Source organism: Cuculus canorus, chromosome 2 (assembly GCF_017976375.1).
Source record: "Cuculus canorus isolate bCucCan1 chromosome 2, bCucCan1.pri, whole genome shotgun sequence".
Lineage (NCBI taxonomy): Eukaryota > Metazoa > Chordata > Aves > Cuculiformes > Cuculidae > Cuculus > Cuculus canorus.
The window spans coordinates 139,002,932-139,021,706 of NC_071402.1; the positions used below are offsets into that span (position 1 = coordinate 139,002,932).

Consider the following 18,775-nt stretch of genomic DNA (forward strand, 5'->3'; position numbering starts at 1 on the left):
TGTTTGACAGTGCATTCCCAGTGACCAGCCGAAACTTCAGTACAAACAAATAGTGATGTTGACAGCTGAGCAACAGACTATGATTCTTGTGTCTGAATGTCCAGTATAACCCAGTAAATACCTAAGTGAGGATCAGGAAGAACATACAGACATCTCAGCTGTCTAGAAGGGAAAGAAGCTTATGTTCTGGGTCAGAAATCACTGTGGCTAGGAAAGAATGTGAGGCATTTCATACCCTTGCAATGCAATCTCTAAATTGAAAAAAATCACTGAGAGTGTCTAGCATAAATCATTGCTTCCATAACCATTGGCCCAGTATGTTACTAATAAAACCGAAAACCTTTTGCAGTTTATCAAAATCAATCTGTACTGGATGTAATGTTTCAGGAGGAAATTTATCATACTTGGTTTCTGCTGAAGTGATGCTCAGTAAAGGTAACTCTCTATCAGAGACATGGCATTTCTGGGAAACCTGCTGGGCTGTGCCAGTACGGTTAACGAAGGTTTTCATGTATAATGTCAGGCATCTGCAAGACTAGAAATGAAAGCCACATCAAACCAGGTTAGTTAACCTCTCCTGACAGATTTCTAAGAAATCTATACAGGGGAAATGTATGTAGCTTATTATTTGGAAGAATCATCAGACACAAACATTTTTTACCTTTCTCTTTTCAAATGTATTAATGTCTCCATTTCAGGATTTTATTTTCAGGTCCTGAAGCTATGCATACTCTCTGTAGGAAATAAGGAATAAGAAGGCATTGCTTCTCTAATTAAATCTTTACTTTTCTGGTTTAAATAAATATAAATCTAAATAAATCCAGTCTGTTTGTTATGTTTGGCCTGCCGTGGTCATCCTGACTGGATGAGAGGCATATGTTTACATAATGTTATTGACATTCTTGTTCTTACACATTCCAGTGCTTGACTGAAAATATAAAGCATAAAAACCAGCTAGTAACAAAATATGTGCCTCCCCATCCCCCAAGAAAAAACACAAAAACTTTCTCTGGACTGAACAAAGCAGACTCTCTGCTCTGTAAGGCCCACTGCAGTCAGCCAAAAGATTGCTGCTGCAGTGAATGTGTTTTGAATCAGACCCTTGAAGGGTTACAGGAAACGGGTGACAGCAGGCACAGAGCCAGGTGGAGTTAAAGGGGGGATGAGTTCAAGCTGCTCTGCAGGATGAGGTAATGATGTGGGAGATCTCAGCTTGCTTGTAGGAGCAGGAGGAAACGACATGGTGCCTGTTGCTTTCTCAGGAGGAGGGGGGATGAGGGAAAGGAAGGAAAGAGTGCAGATGGTGGGTCTGGCTGTTCTTTTTACCTTTTTGCTTAAGGGCAGAACTTTCATCTCCAGCATTCCCATGAGACTTGCACTGAGAAAGAGGTGCAGTGGTATGTTGGCATTGGTCACACCTTTTGCTCACAAAGCAACCTAGTATCACCTAAAGCTTTTATAAACGTGTCTTTTAAGGAGTTCAGCTCCAGCCCAAACTTCAGTTTTTTTCATTCAGTCCCATATGATGAGTTTAATCTTTGACTAAGGCTGCAGTGAGCACAGGAAATGAGATCTTGTGCTGGTCACCCTTGTGGTAGGATTTCAGTAGTAGGGTGTTTCCTCCAGACAGAAAATCTTTAATGCAGCCACAGCACAACTATAACTGTGGAATTGCTGAGCTATCTTGAAATTAGATAAACCACAACTGCACACAGTAAGTACTGTAAAATTTGCCCAAGAAGCTGAGCACTTGGTACCTAGACAGCACAGAGGTGTCTTCTACTCTGACTACATTTCTGGCACTTTGCAAACGAGTTACTTTAAGGCTAATTTAATGCAATTTGATCTCATTTATGAACTACAAGTACAGAAGTGATTGCACTGTAAATATTCTCCTTCTCACTTTGGATCTATCTACTGATGTCTGTCAAGCATATCAATGTAGTAAACCTTAGCAGCTGGAACATAGCTCTTTTCTACCAGAAAATCTCTTGGAAAATAGTCTACAGAAAAGCATAGGTTTGAAGTCATAAGATTTTATAAGAATAAAACAAAGTGAAGGTTAAACTGAAAAGTTATTCTGCAAAACTTCCCCGCTAAAATACGAAAGTGTCATTTTGGCTGCTAAATGTTTTGGGGTTCGTGCTTTATTGAGGCAATAATTTTGCCTCACCTAAGAACAAAAAGCTTTGGGTCATTCCTAAAGTTGAAACAAATCTTTTCTAGAAAAAAGGGCTATGAATGTTAAATGTTATTTTTGCTGAGACAGTCTAGAGAGAGAAGACCCAATAAGCCTAACCTAAATGGGTCAAAAAGTCTAAAATAGTTGTTTCTGAAGAAGAGAAAGCTTCTTGCACGAGACACATGCCAGTATGGACTGGCAGTGTTGATATTAAGCTGTAGGGAGTTGGGCTGATTTAAGACTCCAGCAAACATGTTTCACATGATTTGTAAGAGAAATACAATGGGAAATTGTTAGACTTGTCTATTGGGAACCCTGTATGTCAGACGAAGTCCCTGAGGATTGCTTCATTGCAATAACAGTGCCAAGTCAGATGTAACACTCATCTCCTACTGTATAGGACATAGTTGTTCAAAAAAAAACCCAGAATTAAACTCAAGTAATTAATTAACTTACACTGTGCATAATTCACACCGTCATTAACAGTCCAGACATCATGTACCTTGTAGTACAATAGTATTATGTACTTCATCTGCAGGTTATATCTAAAGATTCCTCTTGATACCATAGAAGTTGACTATGTTTTGGAATACCATTGCAGGGCAGTGGTATTATTACCATATTGAGGGTAAACCATTCCTCTCTCTTTTGAAAGATCCTGACATCTGCCCTGCATGTTTTTTCATCCTGGTGTACTTCCAACTTAGATGGTAGGCTTGGTAACTTCTGTGTCATGGAGTTTATGAGAAGTACCCAATTCATGTCAAATAAACAGCCACAAACACTGGCAAATGTCTAAGAGTTAATAAGACTAAGCCATCTACAAAGCTCCTAAATAGTTGCTAGGTCCTTCCTGCTGTCATCCTACAGAAGCTCCCTCCCACCCAACAACTCTTCACAAGAAAAAATTCTCAAGGAAAATTTCAGGTACATAGTGATTTTGTCTCTAGTAGGAAGCAGAATGCCTTTCCACCTGAAAAAATATGGGCCTCTCCACTCTTCCACATATTTGCTCTCTTCCTTCTCCAGCTATATGCACCATCTGCTTTACACACATGTAATAATTTTTGCACTCCATTCCCTGTATGGAATATGGGGAATATTTTATGCATACTATAATATTCAACACATACTATCAGCTTAAATCTGGATCATCTTCCTTCTTCAATCCCAGCTGGACAGAATATATTTACGCTTGAAAAGTAGGCATAGAGCTGGCATGTAAAAACAGCTCGTCTTCTTAGAAACTCTGTCTACTCCGCTTTGGGGTGTGTGCACCACCGCCTCTTCCCTTCATAAGGAGCCAACTAATCCCAGAATGGCTAACACAATGTGCGCTCAGTTTATGACTTTCATTGGAACCAAGGATTTGGCACAAGAACTTGGACTGAGGAATCCACTAAAAACTTGGCCCTCGAGGAGCTAGTGCTGTTCTGCTTGTCCTGGGCATCTCAAAGGAAGAATGGAACAATTGATGCATGCAAATAACAATTCCATTGCTGTGTCCTGCCTCTTCCGCAGAAAGATCATCATTTCCTGGTATATCATGGCAAGAAAACATTATGCTATTTATGCTTTGTGTAAGTGGTGGAACTGGGGGAGAGAAAAGAATGAAATAACTCCTCAGATTTAATTGGTTTTTTGGCTAAAGGAGCTCTTTGAGCAGTTTGCTTTAAAGCTTGGCCAAAAAGAAGTAGTAAATGTCTACAACTGACAGGATTCATTAATAGCATACTAGAATCACTTCACTTAGCATTTTCCAAAAGAGAGAAAGGATGGATGGATGACTCATCTTTGAAAAGGTTTGAAATCTCAACATTTAAAACAGTGATCCCTGCCACATAAATATTTATGGCTTCCCATTGTAATGTGACAAATGAATGTTCAGCCACGCTCTTGACTTCTACCTGTGCCAACAGCTTACAGCAGGGATAGCAACTGAGCATTGTTCTTGATAGCAAGATCAATATGGCAAAGTTAGCAATGTGGCAAAGGAAAGAAAGAAGCCCCACACATTACACAACATTGGACAAAGATTCTACTGAAAGTTTAAACGGATTATAAATTAAAATCCTTTATGTGACATTAAAGTTAAAAGGTCTTTCTAAAGTATCTGTCATGATCCTTGAATAGTTCCTTGGAAAGGAATATCTATATCATCATCAGAATGCACTTAAAAATTGTTTGCATCAATACTGAAGAAAATAAGGTATTCTCGAAAAATCATCTTAATGCAAATATTGGCAAAGACAACTCAACACAACAGGTAAAATTAAGTCTACATGAACAAGTTCCGGCATTAACTATCAGGGTGAGATGTCAGCAGTGCTGAAAGAATTTCTCCTCATTCCTTTCTCTTCATTCCTTCTTCAGTTAATTTGCAATGAGCTAGGCAAGGTTTGCACCTTAGGAAAATAGTAGATGTTAGTACCACCAAATCAAAGAATCTGAGACTAAAAGGCAGTAAGTGCAGAGTCGGGCTGACAGAGTGGACCGCCAGCAAAACATTGCTTTTCTTGTGAGTAATCTGTAGCTCCTCTAGTTTTACATCAGTTCTCAGGAATGAACTGTGAAATAAGAATAACAATAATCTCAATCTTTCCGGTATTTTCTCCTGGATGTCTTAATTTTCTTCAAGCTCTGGTCACATGAAGTGAAATTCATTTTTTTCTCCTCAAGCTTTTATCTTCTATATTCCTGTACATCACCTTTTTAAGTATTCAACACATGTCCAAGTATTTATTCAATCCTGGGGGTGAGGGGATTTCCCCCACTTTAGGATTTAGGGATAAACCTTTTCAGCTAAAAAACACTTTATGTCCTACATCTTGCCTGGCTTCAGTTTCCCCATCTCACTAACCTACAGCTTAACCAGACTGCAGCATTCATTATCAGATTCTTTATATTTCCACTCAGTCCATACAATTCCAGTATTTACTTTTTTTCTGCTGCTGAATTTGGTACCTATTCTTCCCACTCAAAAATCTGAACACATGGCCCCTGATGATACAATGTTCGTTTAGTCCGATGTCTTCCTTGGTCCAGCACTTCTGTCACCCTTTTCATTGCCATTATTTCTCCAATGTGCAGTTTCCTTCTGAACATACACCGACATAGCCACCCGAATACTCATCTTCTTATTCCTATCTCAATAAAGCTCTTCTAAAAAAATAGTTTCTCTAAGTAAAAATTATTTTTTAAGCATAAAAAAGATTAATTGGCCAAATTAACATTGTCACATTTAAAATCCTCATGTATCTCTCCTGTTATTTTGACCTCCGAGACAAAGTTTTGCCTGATTTGTCTTTGGCAAAAAAAAACAGACTTCACAAAACAAAGACAGCAGATAGCTTAAATTACAAATTATCCATTTTGGGGCATCCAAATAAAGATGGAGGTACTTGGCATATTCTGGAAGTTACTTCTGCTTAAAATGTTTCAGAGAGAGCATTGAACCTCAAGGCATGCCAAACCTCTTGTCTCTCTGGAAAACCTTGCCCTTTATGTCCCAGTCATTGCTAAACATATTGCTGATGCTCAGCAGTCAGTGCTATTAAGAGAGGCAGATGGAGCATCCAGGGCATCATCCTTTCTTGATGTTTAAGGGGTGGATTAAATAAATTACTATAGCTATGACAGGGCTGAAACCCTCTTTCTCCTCTCTGCATTGCTAGAACTATGTATGATGTTTGAGACAACCATGGGGCTCAGGGTAGAAGTTTGTACCAGCTTTGAAAATGAATACCTGATTTGGTTCAGAAATGTCCTACTTTGATACAGAAAATGTCCTGATCTGGCAACTAGAAACCATAGCAGAGGGGAACTTTATGCACGACAATAACAATTTTTGGAAATGTAAGTAATGCTAGTGGGTGGCATGAGTCATGTTCAAAACACTTCCCCTGTGTTGAAACCCCTGCCAGTTTCATATAGTCCATTTTATATCAAAATATAATGTTGCAGAGAGACTTGGTTAGTTTGGAGAAAAGAACTAATCATTTACTTAAAAAACTCAGCAGCTAGTCACACCAGTTTGATATGCTTTAAAACACTGGCAACAACTATAGGTAACATAATTTTAAAAATGAATTTCATAAAAGGATTTGTCAAGTCCTTTCTTAAGACCATAATTGGTCAACGGAGTTACTCACAATGGGAGACTTCAATGCCCACACAAACATTTAGGTGTTCTGCAGCCGAGTGATGTTCAAAAACCCAAATCAACTTTTTCCAGGCAATGTGCAAGGAGACGTATTCTCTGGGTTCAGAAAAAAATCAGCTTTTCTTGGGATGTACTGGCCTTTTCTGGGAACTCCTCACTATACTTAGCTCCCAGCTAAAGGGTGGAACCCACCCCAGCTAAATATTTAGAACCAGAATCTGGGGAACCTTTCTGTTTTCAAAATCATAGCAATCTTCATCGTTTCAGATCATGGCTGAAGGGGGAAGTGGTCTTTCGGACTAAAAGTTACAGCACACACTCAAGCAACAGGCCAGAGCACTTGCTGTGGCTGAGTGTTACGGAGAGTCCCTATTCAGTCTGCTGTAGGACGTTAAAAGCCTTTCATATCCTCATGTTAAAGCAGATCCCTTTTGCCTGGAGTTTGTTCAATATTCATGGAGCAGGGGAAGTGTGAAGGAAAGCCTCTAAAGCCCCATGCATGCCAGGGTGTAAGGCTGCTGTATGGTACTGACAACAGAAGAGATCCCATTTGTATAGCAGGATGTTTTTCCTGGGTATTTATGGATCATTTTATGCCTCCTGAAAGCAGTAACTTTACTAGAAGGGCATAGATCTGAGTAATGAAAGCATTCATATCTATTTAGTCAAGGTCTATAATCAGAAAGCGCATTCAATATTTGGACTAAATTTCTCTAGTTTCTTACTGTCTAAATTAAATGGCAAATCAAGAAATTTGAATGCTGTTCTTTTCAGACCAACAGATATTTGTGCAAGAAAACCAGAGAAATTCTGCCAGTTATGAGCACTTTTTATCTTTAGTGTAAAACAGATTTTCAATATAAAGCCATTCAGGCATCTGTACCCTCTCCGTATGCACACCCATGGCCCCTGTTAATGGGACCATCCCTGTTAATGGGACCATCCAATTTTTTTGCTACACTTCAAAGTCTTGATTTTGTATTTTATTCTTGATATTGAACCAATACACCCGTTCTCTGGTAGAAAGAGAAAAATTCCCAAAATAAAGTTTGCAGTGTGAACTGAAAGGCTAACAAAAAAAAACCAAAAAAAAAAAACAAAACAAAAAACCTATTTCTATTTTTAAGAGTGCCACAGGCTTACCTTCTGATCTACTGCTGTAGACGTAAGTACAGCTGCCTGACTGCATCCTGGAATTGCTAAAGAAGGCATCACAATAAACAACACAGATGACAACTAATAGGTTATGAATAATCCCCAACGTGGTGCTTAGTGATGCTATTAGCTGTCTGTTCTTCATGTAAGAATTCGCCAGATCCTGACCAGCCATGGTCTCTGGGAGTCCTATAGCACTTTCCTTAAAATTAGGCTAATTACTGTGGTTTCATTTCAGTTCATAGTAGTACACTCTCCGTGATTTTTAGAGCTACACTGAGACAAAGTCTTTCCTGACAAGTACTGTGGAGATCTTTTCACTTTCAAGAGACGAGTTCTTGTTCCCCTTTGGGGTTTGGGATGCAAATGTGCATTAAATTTATTACAGCCTTACAAGAAACTTAAGAGCTTCCTCCATCTCCACATCTGTGTAAGTGACAAACAACAAAAGGCACTTAAAGGTCCATTGTAGTCCTTACAACTGACAATATCTGAACATTTCTAGGAAAATTTCACAGTGAGAAACAGCAATGAGGCAGGTGGCCAAGAATACATATGGCAGCAGCAACATAAACACATGGAAATTACACTTGAAACATCGGGAGTGGGTCGTATTTATTTACTGAAACAAACATCTCCCCGTATTTTAGGGGCAAAGTATTTTCTGAATGAAGGATGACTGTTGCCTGTGCGTGCCTCTAGAGGTCTTGTTGGAGTATAAATAAGCTGTGCTCTGTTAGGAAAAACAGACTAGGCACAGTGCACCTTAAAAAAGAAACAACAAACAACAAACCAGCAGTCTGCTAAAACTATCAGTATTTCTGAAAAAAAAAAGCATCTGTAATCTGTGAGGCTGTTGGTTATGTGCTGGTTTACTTTTTTGCCTTCTCATAGAAGAAGTGTGTAGTTTTGTGCCAGGGCTCATAAAGGCTTACAGCTCAAACTTGATGGCTTAAATAAAGAGCTGTCAGAGGGCCAGACAGCACAACAGCGTCCAGGCTGGACTGTGGGTACCCTTAGCCTCAGGAATGCTGTGTGACCTCTGTCTCTATTCAATGGGTGAATGGAATGAGCTGTATCCCAGGACTTATGCTGCAAGCACTTCAGTAGCTCAACCTTGTCAGCTTCATTTGCTTGACTAAGCTTTGGCGAATAAAGGAAATTAAAACCTCAAGGACCTACGCTTACATACAAACTGCATTCCTGCACTTCTGGTTGCCATCAGAATGAAACAAAAGCACAGTTTTCTTCACCAAATAAATAAATAAAAATAAATAAATAAAAATCCTTAGTAAATTATATGGGCTCCGATTCTTCCTGGTAAGATACCATACCTGAAGTACAGTAGGTGAAGCATAGTAGCTGACTTCACTGTGAACTGGTGCGTGAAGATTTCTTTCCTCTCTGTCTGCTGTTTGTATTCGGGTATACCAGCCCTTCCAATGAAGTTATTTGTTCTACAGGACTGCAAATTAAAAAGAATTAAAAATCAATGTTGCATCCCTTAAGTGCTGCAGTAATACGTTACAAATTACACCTCTACATTGTATCGATCACTTCCCTTAGCAAAGCGAAAAAGATGTTCCTTACTTGATATGTCAGGGCACATAGAAAATATGCTTCCTGGTTTGGCCACTCAGGTTTTAAATTATCTAAATGACAGGGATTCCATTATCTACCTGAAACGATTTCTGCATTCATACTTAAAACAATCTGCTGCTACTCAAAGTTCTTCCTCTGTTAAATTGCTATTGCCCTGCATTACCTGCCTGCATCGTTAACCCCTACCGCTAGTAGCCCCATTTTGACAGTAAAATTGCTCTTGGAACACTGGCATTTTTGTCTGGCCTTTGAAGCTATATGGAGACATATTTGTGAATCATGCCTAATAAATAATTACCATTTTACCAGATGCTTTCTTAAGACTCTGATTGTTTGCCTACCGAAATGAATAGCAAAAGTCTGTCGGGTACAACAGTGCAGGACCAAACCTTTGTTAAAATCACGCCTGCCACTGTCCTGCTTATTGGAAGGATTGCAGCCAGGATTGCAGCTATTTCAATAATTTAGTGTCCGCATGAAAGAAGTAGTTACCGCTGGGATCGTTGTTCCACGAATGGCAGAATTAAGCCTCACTCGTGTAAACGCTCACCCAGCTACATTTGGCCGGGAAACGTTGCACAGAAGCAGGAGCTGAAGTAGCTGTCAAGGGAGGCAGCTGAACAACACACAGATGTATTATTTTCCTGCAGTTTCTTTGACGTTTGGCAGCGCTTTGTGAACAGTATCACCCTTCTCTGATAGCCCTCTCTGTCCGAAAGAAAGGAAACGGGTTCTTAAAAAGATATATAGATGCATGTATGCACGCACATCGCACTCATAGAGGGTTTTCAACGCTTCGGGATATTATTCCTCGTCCCGTAACAAAACCTGCCAGCGGATAACGGGGGGCGAGGGAACCCACAGCCGCCGCTGTCAGCCCGGGGCTCCCCCTGCGCCCCTCCTGCCTTTGTGCCGGCGCCCCCCTCCCCGCGGGGCGAGGCGCGGCGGGCGGGGCGGCGATTGGCGGAGCGCGGCGGGCGGGGCGCGGCGATTGGCGGAGCGCGGCGGGCGGGGCGGCGATTGGCGGAGCGCTCGGGGCGTCGGCGCCGATAAGAAGGGGCCCGGAGCGGGGCCGCCGCCCTTCGCCGCTCGCTCCAGCCGCTCAGCTCCCGGATTACAAAGCCCGCTTCGCCGCCGCTATGAGCATCAGCAGCAAGAATTCGTCGTACCGCCGCATGTTCGGCGGGGGCAGCCGCCCCAGCGCCGGCACCCGGTACATCACGTCGAGCACCCGGTACTCGCTGGGCAGCGCGCTGCGCCCCACCTCGGCGCGGTACGTGTCCGCCTCGCCCGGCGGCATCTATGCCACCAAGGCGACCTCGGTGCGGCTGCGGAGCAGCATGCCGCCCATGCGGCTCCACGACTCCGTGGACTTCTCCCTGGCCGATGCCATCAACACGGAGTTCAAGGCGAACCGCACCAACGAGAAGGTGGAGCTGCAGGAGCTCAACGATCGCTTCGCCAACTACATCGACAAGGTGCGTTTCCTGGAGCAGCAGAACAAGATCCTGCTGGCCGAGCTGGAGCAGCTCAAGGGCAAGGGCACGTCCCGCCTGGGCGACCTCTACGAGGAGGAGATGCGGGAGCTGCGCCGGCAGGTGGACCAGCTCACCAACGATAAGGCACGCGTGGAAGTGGAGCGGGACAACCTCGCCGACGACATCATGCGGCTGCGGGAGAAGTGAGTGTGCGAGGGGAAGGGCGGCTCCGGGCTGCCGAGCATCCCCGGTGGGCTGGGGGTGCGGGGAGGGACCCCCGCGCCCTCCTCAACGCCGTGTCTCCCCCTCTAGGCTGCAAGAGGAGATGCTGCAGCGGGAGGAGGCTGAGAACACCCTGCAGTCCTTCAGACAGGTTGGCGGGGGCTGCGGGAGGTGGTTGGTGCCTGGGACGGAGGGAGGGACTGCGGGAGGCTGCTCGCAGCACAAAGGAATTCCCTCGGTTCTCACGCCAACCTTCCGTGTTTTCTTTAGGAGGAGGCTGCAGACCGAGGGGAGGGGGGGAACTATTGTCTTGCCTTATCCGAGTCTAGTCTGGTTTACAAAAAAGCGCTCCGATGTGGAATCGCTTTCCGATCCAGTAAAAGTGAAAAGGGGCCATCTGCTCGCTTGGCTGACGGGTATTAATGGTTTCTATGGGATTCACCATGGAATGCAGATACAGGCATTAAGGCAAGTGTGGTGGCAGCAGATTGAAATAATAGATCCCTTTGTGTCCGAGGGGAGGGTGCAGTGGGCTGCATTCTTAGTAAATGTGTAATGGTGTGGCCATATTTCTAGCGAAAAGTGTCTATCGTGTATATGGTCCGGATTTTATACAGAACAGCTCCTTTTTAGTGAATCACTTTGATCAATGCCTTACTCCATAACAGTTTCCGATGTAAAGTTTTTTGTAAGGGTGTTGCCTGCTGACAAGTAGACAATTTGTTCCTTGGGGCAAGGGTCTCAGCAGTGGAGTCTGTCTCTTCTGGATGTCTTAATAATATAGACTTATATCCACTGTAAAGGAAGATATTACCATAGGAAACAACCCGTGTTAGTGTTTAGTCTCTGTAGGAAGCTACAAAGTTACACATATAAACTAAAACCCACATGACAGCCAGAACCGACTGTGTAAACAGTGTTCAAAAAGCGTTAAGCTCAGGTTTTCATTGTGTAAAACCAGCTTTCAACTTGGATTAAGCCGTGTTTGGACTGGGAGATTATTTTGGAATGTGTCTTGGCAAAACAAGGTCTCTTCCCTAAAACTGCTGGTGAGAAACGGGCATTGTTAGCATTCCTCCCAGCTGGAAGTGACTGTCCTTAGCTCCAGACAGCTGGGCGCAGGCTAGCTTCATCCTGAAACTCTTCATAGACATTAGTAGATGTAACCATTCAGGAAGTCATCACTTGATTGTCAGCATTTCTAGGCCAGGTTTTAGACAACAGTGTATTTGTAATCTCCAAAGAAGAGCAGGTTTCTTAATGAGATAGATCATGTGGGAACTCTAATTTGGAATCTGGAAATTGAGTCTCCGTTGGTGTTCTGGAGACAGAAGTTTGAAACAGAACAGTTTGAGATCCTGTCTTAACCTCAGCTTCTGTTTTTTTCTTGAGCGCTAAGCTAAGGTAGTGTAAAGTTGTGTGCAGAAGCATTTAACTGGAGTTTTAGAGAACCTAGTCTATTCAAATCCATTGCTGAATTCAGTTGAAGGATCCTTTGACTGAAGGCTGGCTTAAATGATCTTTTGTAGTTAATTGGTGCACTTCAGGGCGTGTCTACCTCTATTTCAAGCCAATTAAACTTTGTGAATGCTCTAGGCTTCTAAGTTAACTCGTCTTTGTGCATATTCTGCACTCATTATCCAACTCTTCCCTGCACTGTGGAAAGGGGTCATTCAGGAGCTCAGCCTTTAGCAGATGTGCGTGTGCAATACAGTCAGAATTGGATCCATTTAACCTCTTCAGGTGTAGCTTATGCCTAAGAATTGCAAATCAATGTGGAAACACACTAAATCCACTCATGACATAACTGTTGTGTGCTACTTTGTTTTATTTGAGCAACAGCAATATCTAATTTTTTCTTACCATGAAAGGACAGGTTTAACATGCAGATTTTGAAAACTAAATCTCTTTCAGAATAAGTATTTTTCTCCTGCAAGAGAAATTAAATTCATAGGACACTGAAGTTGAAACATCCTGTTGTGCTTTCCACTGCAAAAAATGTATAGCTTTTTATTAAACCACTGCGTTCTTGCACTGGAAATTTGTATGCATGGATTCAGAATACTTCAGCAGACACTTTACTGTCCTGATGTAGCATCAAATTTACTTTTTAATTGATGAAGCAGTTGTATACTTCAGTATTTTGAAAGAAAGTGAGCAAATATTTGAAATTAAACATCAACTCATATGTGCTGAAGGTTAATTTAATTCTTCTCCTGAATGAATACATGAATGAATACTCCTGCTGAGGAGTATACTATATAAAATAAACATAAAGGTTCTCAGAGTTCTTCCCTTTGGGACAAAAAAAGCATCACAATTAGTGAGAAAGTTGTTAGCTGCAGCTTTGCCAGCTACTCTGGCAGCAAGGAATAGATGGTGAACCTATGACAAGACTAACAGATCTGCTCCTGCCTAACATGAGGTTTGTCTGAAGTAAACATGGATGCTCAACCCAGTGCTCAACCCTGCAAACTAGAGGGTATTAAAGAATCTAGGATAAAATCAATGCATAGTCCAATGGCATGTGTGTATGCCTTATGCCCTGTTTGCTCGGGCTACAAGTAGCTTATTTATGTGATTCTCCATACATCTAGGAAAATACTGATTCTTTACTACCTAACTTAATGGTAACAATTGTAAAATACCATATATTCTAAGATTTCAATTAGTTATAAACTCCTAGAAATCCTGTAGCTGTTCAGTTGTCTTGCAAAAAAATAGTGGCCTTCAGGATGCAGATTTCTGTAAAACCCGCTGGAAACCCTTTGGATGTCTGCCTAATTGCATAAACATGTTGGGTCATAGCCATGTAATTTCCTTCCAAAGTGATCTTCAGGTTTTTGGGGAGGAGAACAAATGAATTAAAGAATTCATTCTCTGATTTGAGAACAGAATATGTGAAATGCTTGGATGTAAAACTGGAATTGATAGGGAAGTTATGGAATAACACATCAACATGGTGTCCTGCTGGATAAAACAAACCAGAATTCTTCTGGAGCAAGAACCTTACTCCAGAGTAGATGCGATCCAAGGAATGGCTTTCTAGGCATCTAAAGAAAATGCTTCTTATTTCAAAGGTGCCATAATAGTCAGAACTGCTAATTAGGAATGCTTATGCTTTGGACAATCCAAAATAGCTTTAGAGTAATCTGTGAAAACCCGATATGTTAATACCATATGAATGTAAGCAGGCAGCTGTGTATGAAACCAGTATGAAAGGAACAATCATTCCCTTCACAAATGAATTGTTTTGTGCATTTGAAATGTAAGAAGTTACCAGTCAATGCGTAGTCTTAAGTCATGTTTTTGAACTCATTCAAGCTGCTTCCATGAAACATTCATGGCATATCTTCTGTTATGCCTTAAATGAATTTTTGCTGTTGATTAAGACTATCTCTGTCCAGCAAAAGGTAGAGTCTTTGCCAGCTGATGTGGGGGTGTAGGCAATGATGACTAACTCAATTTGCCTTTATACTTCATTTTTGCAAAGGATATCTGTTGAACCATTTGGAGAAGTAAATGCTTGTAGTTCTTATATATACCTCACTAGCTTTACAAGTGTGTTGTGATCTGTGGATCCAGAGGGCTCTGTGGTTGATCAAGGAGTCCATAAGAAATAAAAATGAAATGGATCCCACTGGGAGGTCTATAGACATATGGGGCATTTCTAAGCCCCACTGGGGAAAAAAAAAAGGAAATCTGCAGATTGCAAAGCTAACTCTTTTTTCAGTAGTCAAGCTAAAAGAGCTTATTGCTGACTTGTGACCCAAGTATCTGCTTCATCTTGAAGCAGGATTTACACCCACCATGATCTGTGTGCTCTTGATCACGCTCAGCAATAGGCTGGCAAAGATGAAGTAATCTGCGTATGCTATGTTGTTCCCAAAATCGCAATAAAGAGCCATAAAGTGGCCTCTGAAGCTAGGGTAGGAGGCGGCAAAAAGGTAGAGGTTTTTCAGGTGTTGATTTCACGTTGCCTTGCTAAGAAGCTTAGTTGTAGCGTCAGTTTGTATGCTGCTGAACTTGCTGTGAATAACTTCTTTACATCAGTTTTGTAAGATTGTTAATGATTCTTCTCTCTGGTCAGGATGTTGACAATGCCTCTCTGGCACGTCTTGATCTCGAGCGTAAAGTTGAGTCCCTGCAAGAGGAGATTGTCTTCTTGAAGAAGCTTCATGATGAGGTAAGCTAAATAATGAGGTCTGTGATTGGGTGCTAACAGTCTAGTGAGCAAGTGAGCTCTTCATTGGTTCTGGTCCAGACTCCCCACCTGTGTGTGTCCTGTATGTTGTTGTGTAATAACATCAAGTGTCTGCTTTTCTCTAAGGAAATCAGAGAACTGCAAGCCCAACTCCAGGAACAGCACATCCAAATTGATATGGATGTTTCTAAGCCTGATCTTACTGCTGCCCTGCGTGATGTTCGCCAGCAGTATGAAAGCGTTGCTGCTAAGAATCTTCAGGAAGCTGAAGAGTGGTACAAGTCTAAAGTAAGTAAAATCTATTCAGATACATCAGGCGCTCAAATTAACTGTACATAACAGCTTTGCAGTAGCACTTGGTGTTCCCTGTCTTGCTACTGGACACAAACAAACCCATAGCACAAGGAAGAAGACCTGTAGTCTTTGTGCTGTATGCACAGCATCGAAGTAATGCGTTCATACTTGGAGTCTTCCTATGCGTGTAGCTGTAAGCAGGTGTTGGATGAAATACTGGAGAAAGGACTGAAAGAATAGGTTGAAAAATGATGAGACGATGGGAAACCTACAGGATAGGGAAACAAATATGAAGGTTTAACTATGAATTCCAATTTAACAATTAGAAATAAAACGGCATTTTAAGAGTAATGCTTATATTTAAATGTGTCAGATGTTGGGGCTTGTAGTTGTTTCAGTTGCCCTCAGATGTTGTGTCCAAAATGTCTATTGTACCATTCTTTTTGAAGTGTTACACTAACCAAACTGTGCATTTCCATAGTTTGCAGATCTCTCTGAAGCTGCTAATAGAAACAACGATGCCCTGCGCCAGGCCAAACAAGAAGCTAATGAATACCGCAGACAGATTCAGTCTCTCACCTGTGAAGTTGATGCCCTTAAGGGAAGCGTAAGTAGAAGACAGAAGTTGTTGGGACATTATTTCCTTTGCAGCTTTAAGCATTGCACTGCAGTTTAATTGCTGATACAGATGTGAATGCAGCTGGTCTTCCATGCAAGACAGCAGCATATTAGTACGTTTTTGAAAAGGATGCAATGGGCCTAATTTGCCTGCACTACAGTGCACTAGTTACATTGATATACTTAAGGTATAAACAATGCATTCATTTCCTTGCTATGATATTCATTGTTTATGTAACACTTTCTGGAAGTGTTTATGGCTTGTCTGTCAGTTAGAGCTGAAGCTATAAAAAAAATCTACAAGAGCAGTGGAAAGGAGGTGCAAATCTTGCTGCTGTTAGAACCTGACGGCCTTAAAGGCTGGTTTGAGGTGGATTTAATGTAGTAAACCTGAAAATGTCCTCACTGAGGACTGCCTGCATGCTGACTTGTACTATATGTGTTTGATTTACTGTAAGGGATTGCTCTGCCACCTGGTAGAAGAAATGTAGCACACTTCAGATCAAGTAGCAGAGCAGCCCACCTTGGCTTTGCAAGGAGAAAATGAAGAGGTGACAAATTTGGGATGTCTGGGCACTTTCAGAAAGGATGCTGAAGTAACTTCACTTTAAAAAAAATTTTAACGATCATGAGGGTGAGGAAGAGTGGCTGAACTGCAGCAGTGCTTGACTTTGTTATTCTTTTCCAGAATGAGTCCCTGGAGCGCCAAATGCGTGAAATGGAGGAGAATTTTGCTGTTGAAGCTGCTAACTACCAAGACACTATTGGCCGTCTGCAGGATGAGATTCAGAACATGAAGGAAGAAATGGCTCGCCATCTTCGTGAGTACCAGGACCTGCTGAATGTAAAGATGGCTCTTGATATTGAGATTGCTACCTACAGAAAACTGCTGGAGGGTGAAGAGAGCAGGTAAATATCATGTGCCACTCTTCTAAGTGGTAGTTGCTAGAAGATGATCTATACCGATGTCTGGCTTCATCCATTTCTTTTTTTTTTTCCCTTCAGGATTAACATGCCTATTCCAACCTTTGCTTCTTTGAACCTGAGAGGTAAGAAGTTTCAGTCACTTCTTCAGTGTAGGCATCTAGCAAAGGGTCCTTGGCTGGTTCTAGATTTTGAACTGGAATAAATCCAGTCATGTGTGATTGTAATTCTTGGCTATAAGAATTGCTTAGCTTTGCGTGGGAGGAGCTACTTTATTCCTGGGCACAGGATCATAGTGAGCGAGTGGTTTAGATGCCTGCTGAAGGTTCTTTAAGGGGAATAAGGAGAAAATGGAGAAGATCAGCTAATCATTCAAAGCGGGAGACTTCCTCATATACTAAACTGGGATTCTGAAAGCTGACAAAGTCTTGTTACAGCTCATTTCTTTGGGGAGGCACTTCATCTTGGTTATAACATGCTTTCTTCTGCAGAAACCAACATTGAGTCTCAGCCAATGGTTGACACTCACTCGAAGAGGACACTTCTAATTAAGACTGTCGAAACTAGAGATGGACAGGTTGGTGGTAACTTTGTTTTTTATTTCTATTGCAGTCTGTAGAGAGACTTAAAATAGTCTTCAGTTTGTCTACTGGTCAGGCTGTATATGGTAGTAAGGATTGAGTAGAACAGCACCTGACAGTCCACGCTTACATGGCTGAACATACAGATTTAGCAAAGAGGCCTCTGTGGAAATGATAAAAAAAGTCATCTGACAGTAAAGCCTGAAGTGGGTGATAGTTACTGTTTAGTGAGTATTTAAGTTTAGCTGAGTTAAGTTCTCAAAAAACTTCTCATGTCTTTTCTCATGTGTTCTGTTTTTTGTTTTTACCTGAGAAAAATATATGGTGGTAAACAGAGATACTTGTTTGGGACATACTGTGTTCAGATTAAGTTAACAAAGCTTGAATGGTTTCTGCACTCTACCAAATAGAACTCCTAAGTGAGAGTTGATACGTATTTGTTCACGTTTCTGTGGATATTCCGACCCTAACTCTCAAAAACCAACAATCTTACTACTAAAACTTAATGCAACTGTCTGTTTTTCAACAGGTTATTAATGAAACTTCCCAGCATCATGATGACTTGGAGTAAAGCTGAAGTGAAGATGCATACTTATTAATGCAGGAGAAATTCTTACCAGCAAGATTTAAAAAGTCCATGTCTTAAAGGAAGAAACAGCTTTCAAGTGCCTTTCTTGCAGTTTTTCCATGAGCGCAAGATTATTATGCTAGGAAATAGGTCATAGATCTTGCAAACTGACTCTCCCTGAAGGATTAGAGTTTACAATGGAGTCTAGTTTACAAATAGCAATATCTTGTGCTGCAATACTGTTTTTAAGTATCTGAATTCAATAAAACTGCTTTTTCCAGCACAGTATGAGCAACCTGTCGCTGCTTCAATAAATCTTTGGAAAATGGCTCCTGATGTGTTCTAATTTGTTAACTTCATAACTTTTTGGAAAGCCATAACAATATAATGCTGGAATTACTGTATGGTTGAAATCTCCAGTACTGGTTGTGTGGAATGCTGTTTTTTCAGTATAACTTGATAAACTGTCATATTTACTGCTTAGGTTTTGGAACCAACTAAAATGGACTAAACTGGCAGATGCATAATGTATTATGGTATTTCTTATCACTTGAATAAAATGATACTTCAAGCTAATAAAAATTAATCTTGCTTCCATATCCTAGTTAGTTTAGTTACCAGCAGCTAAGAATGCCCCCAATAGTGTAAAATTGAGCTCTGTAAAACCTAATAGTTAAGTAGCTGTGAAATAGTTCATACAAACTCTTATCTGAGACAGCAGCTTTGCAAAGTTAACAGCTGACTTGATGCATTGACTTCATTTTCCAGGAAAGACTAGTTCCCAA

General features: G+C 41.3%; 2 protein-coding genes across 2 annotated transcripts in view; one reads left to right on the forward strand and one right to left on the reverse strand.

Annotated features, from left to right (window-relative positions):
- The window catches only part of TRDMT1 (tRNA aspartic acid methyltransferase 1), a 47,019-nt gene extending 37,101 nt beyond the window's left edge, over positions 1 to 9,918 (reverse strand). Inside the window, exons 1-2 of the mRNA XM_054059224.1 lie at positions 9,594 to 9,918; positions 8,834 to 8,964 (exon numbers count right to left, since the gene is read on the reverse strand). The gene's annotated coding sequence lies outside the window, so the exon portion shown is untranslated. The remainder of the gene's footprint in view (positions 1 to 8,833; positions 8,965 to 9,593) is intronic.
- Positions 9,919 to 10,158: 240 nt separating this feature from the next.
- Positions 10,159 to 18,318, forward strand: VIM (vimentin). Its single transcript, XM_009559098.2, has 9 exons — positions 10,159 to 10,782; positions 10,892 to 10,952; positions 14,892 to 14,987; positions 15,132 to 15,293; positions 15,781 to 15,906; positions 16,606 to 16,826; positions 16,923 to 16,966; positions 17,333 to 17,418; positions 17,952 to 18,318. Exons 1-9 carry the CDS (start codon positions 10,241 to 10,243, stop codon positions 17,991 to 17,993), a joined length of 1,380 nt encoding a protein of 459 aa, XP_009557393.2. The 5' UTR covers positions 10,159 to 10,240; the 3' UTR covers positions 17,994 to 18,318.
- Positions 18,319 to 18,775: the final 457 nt, after the last annotated feature.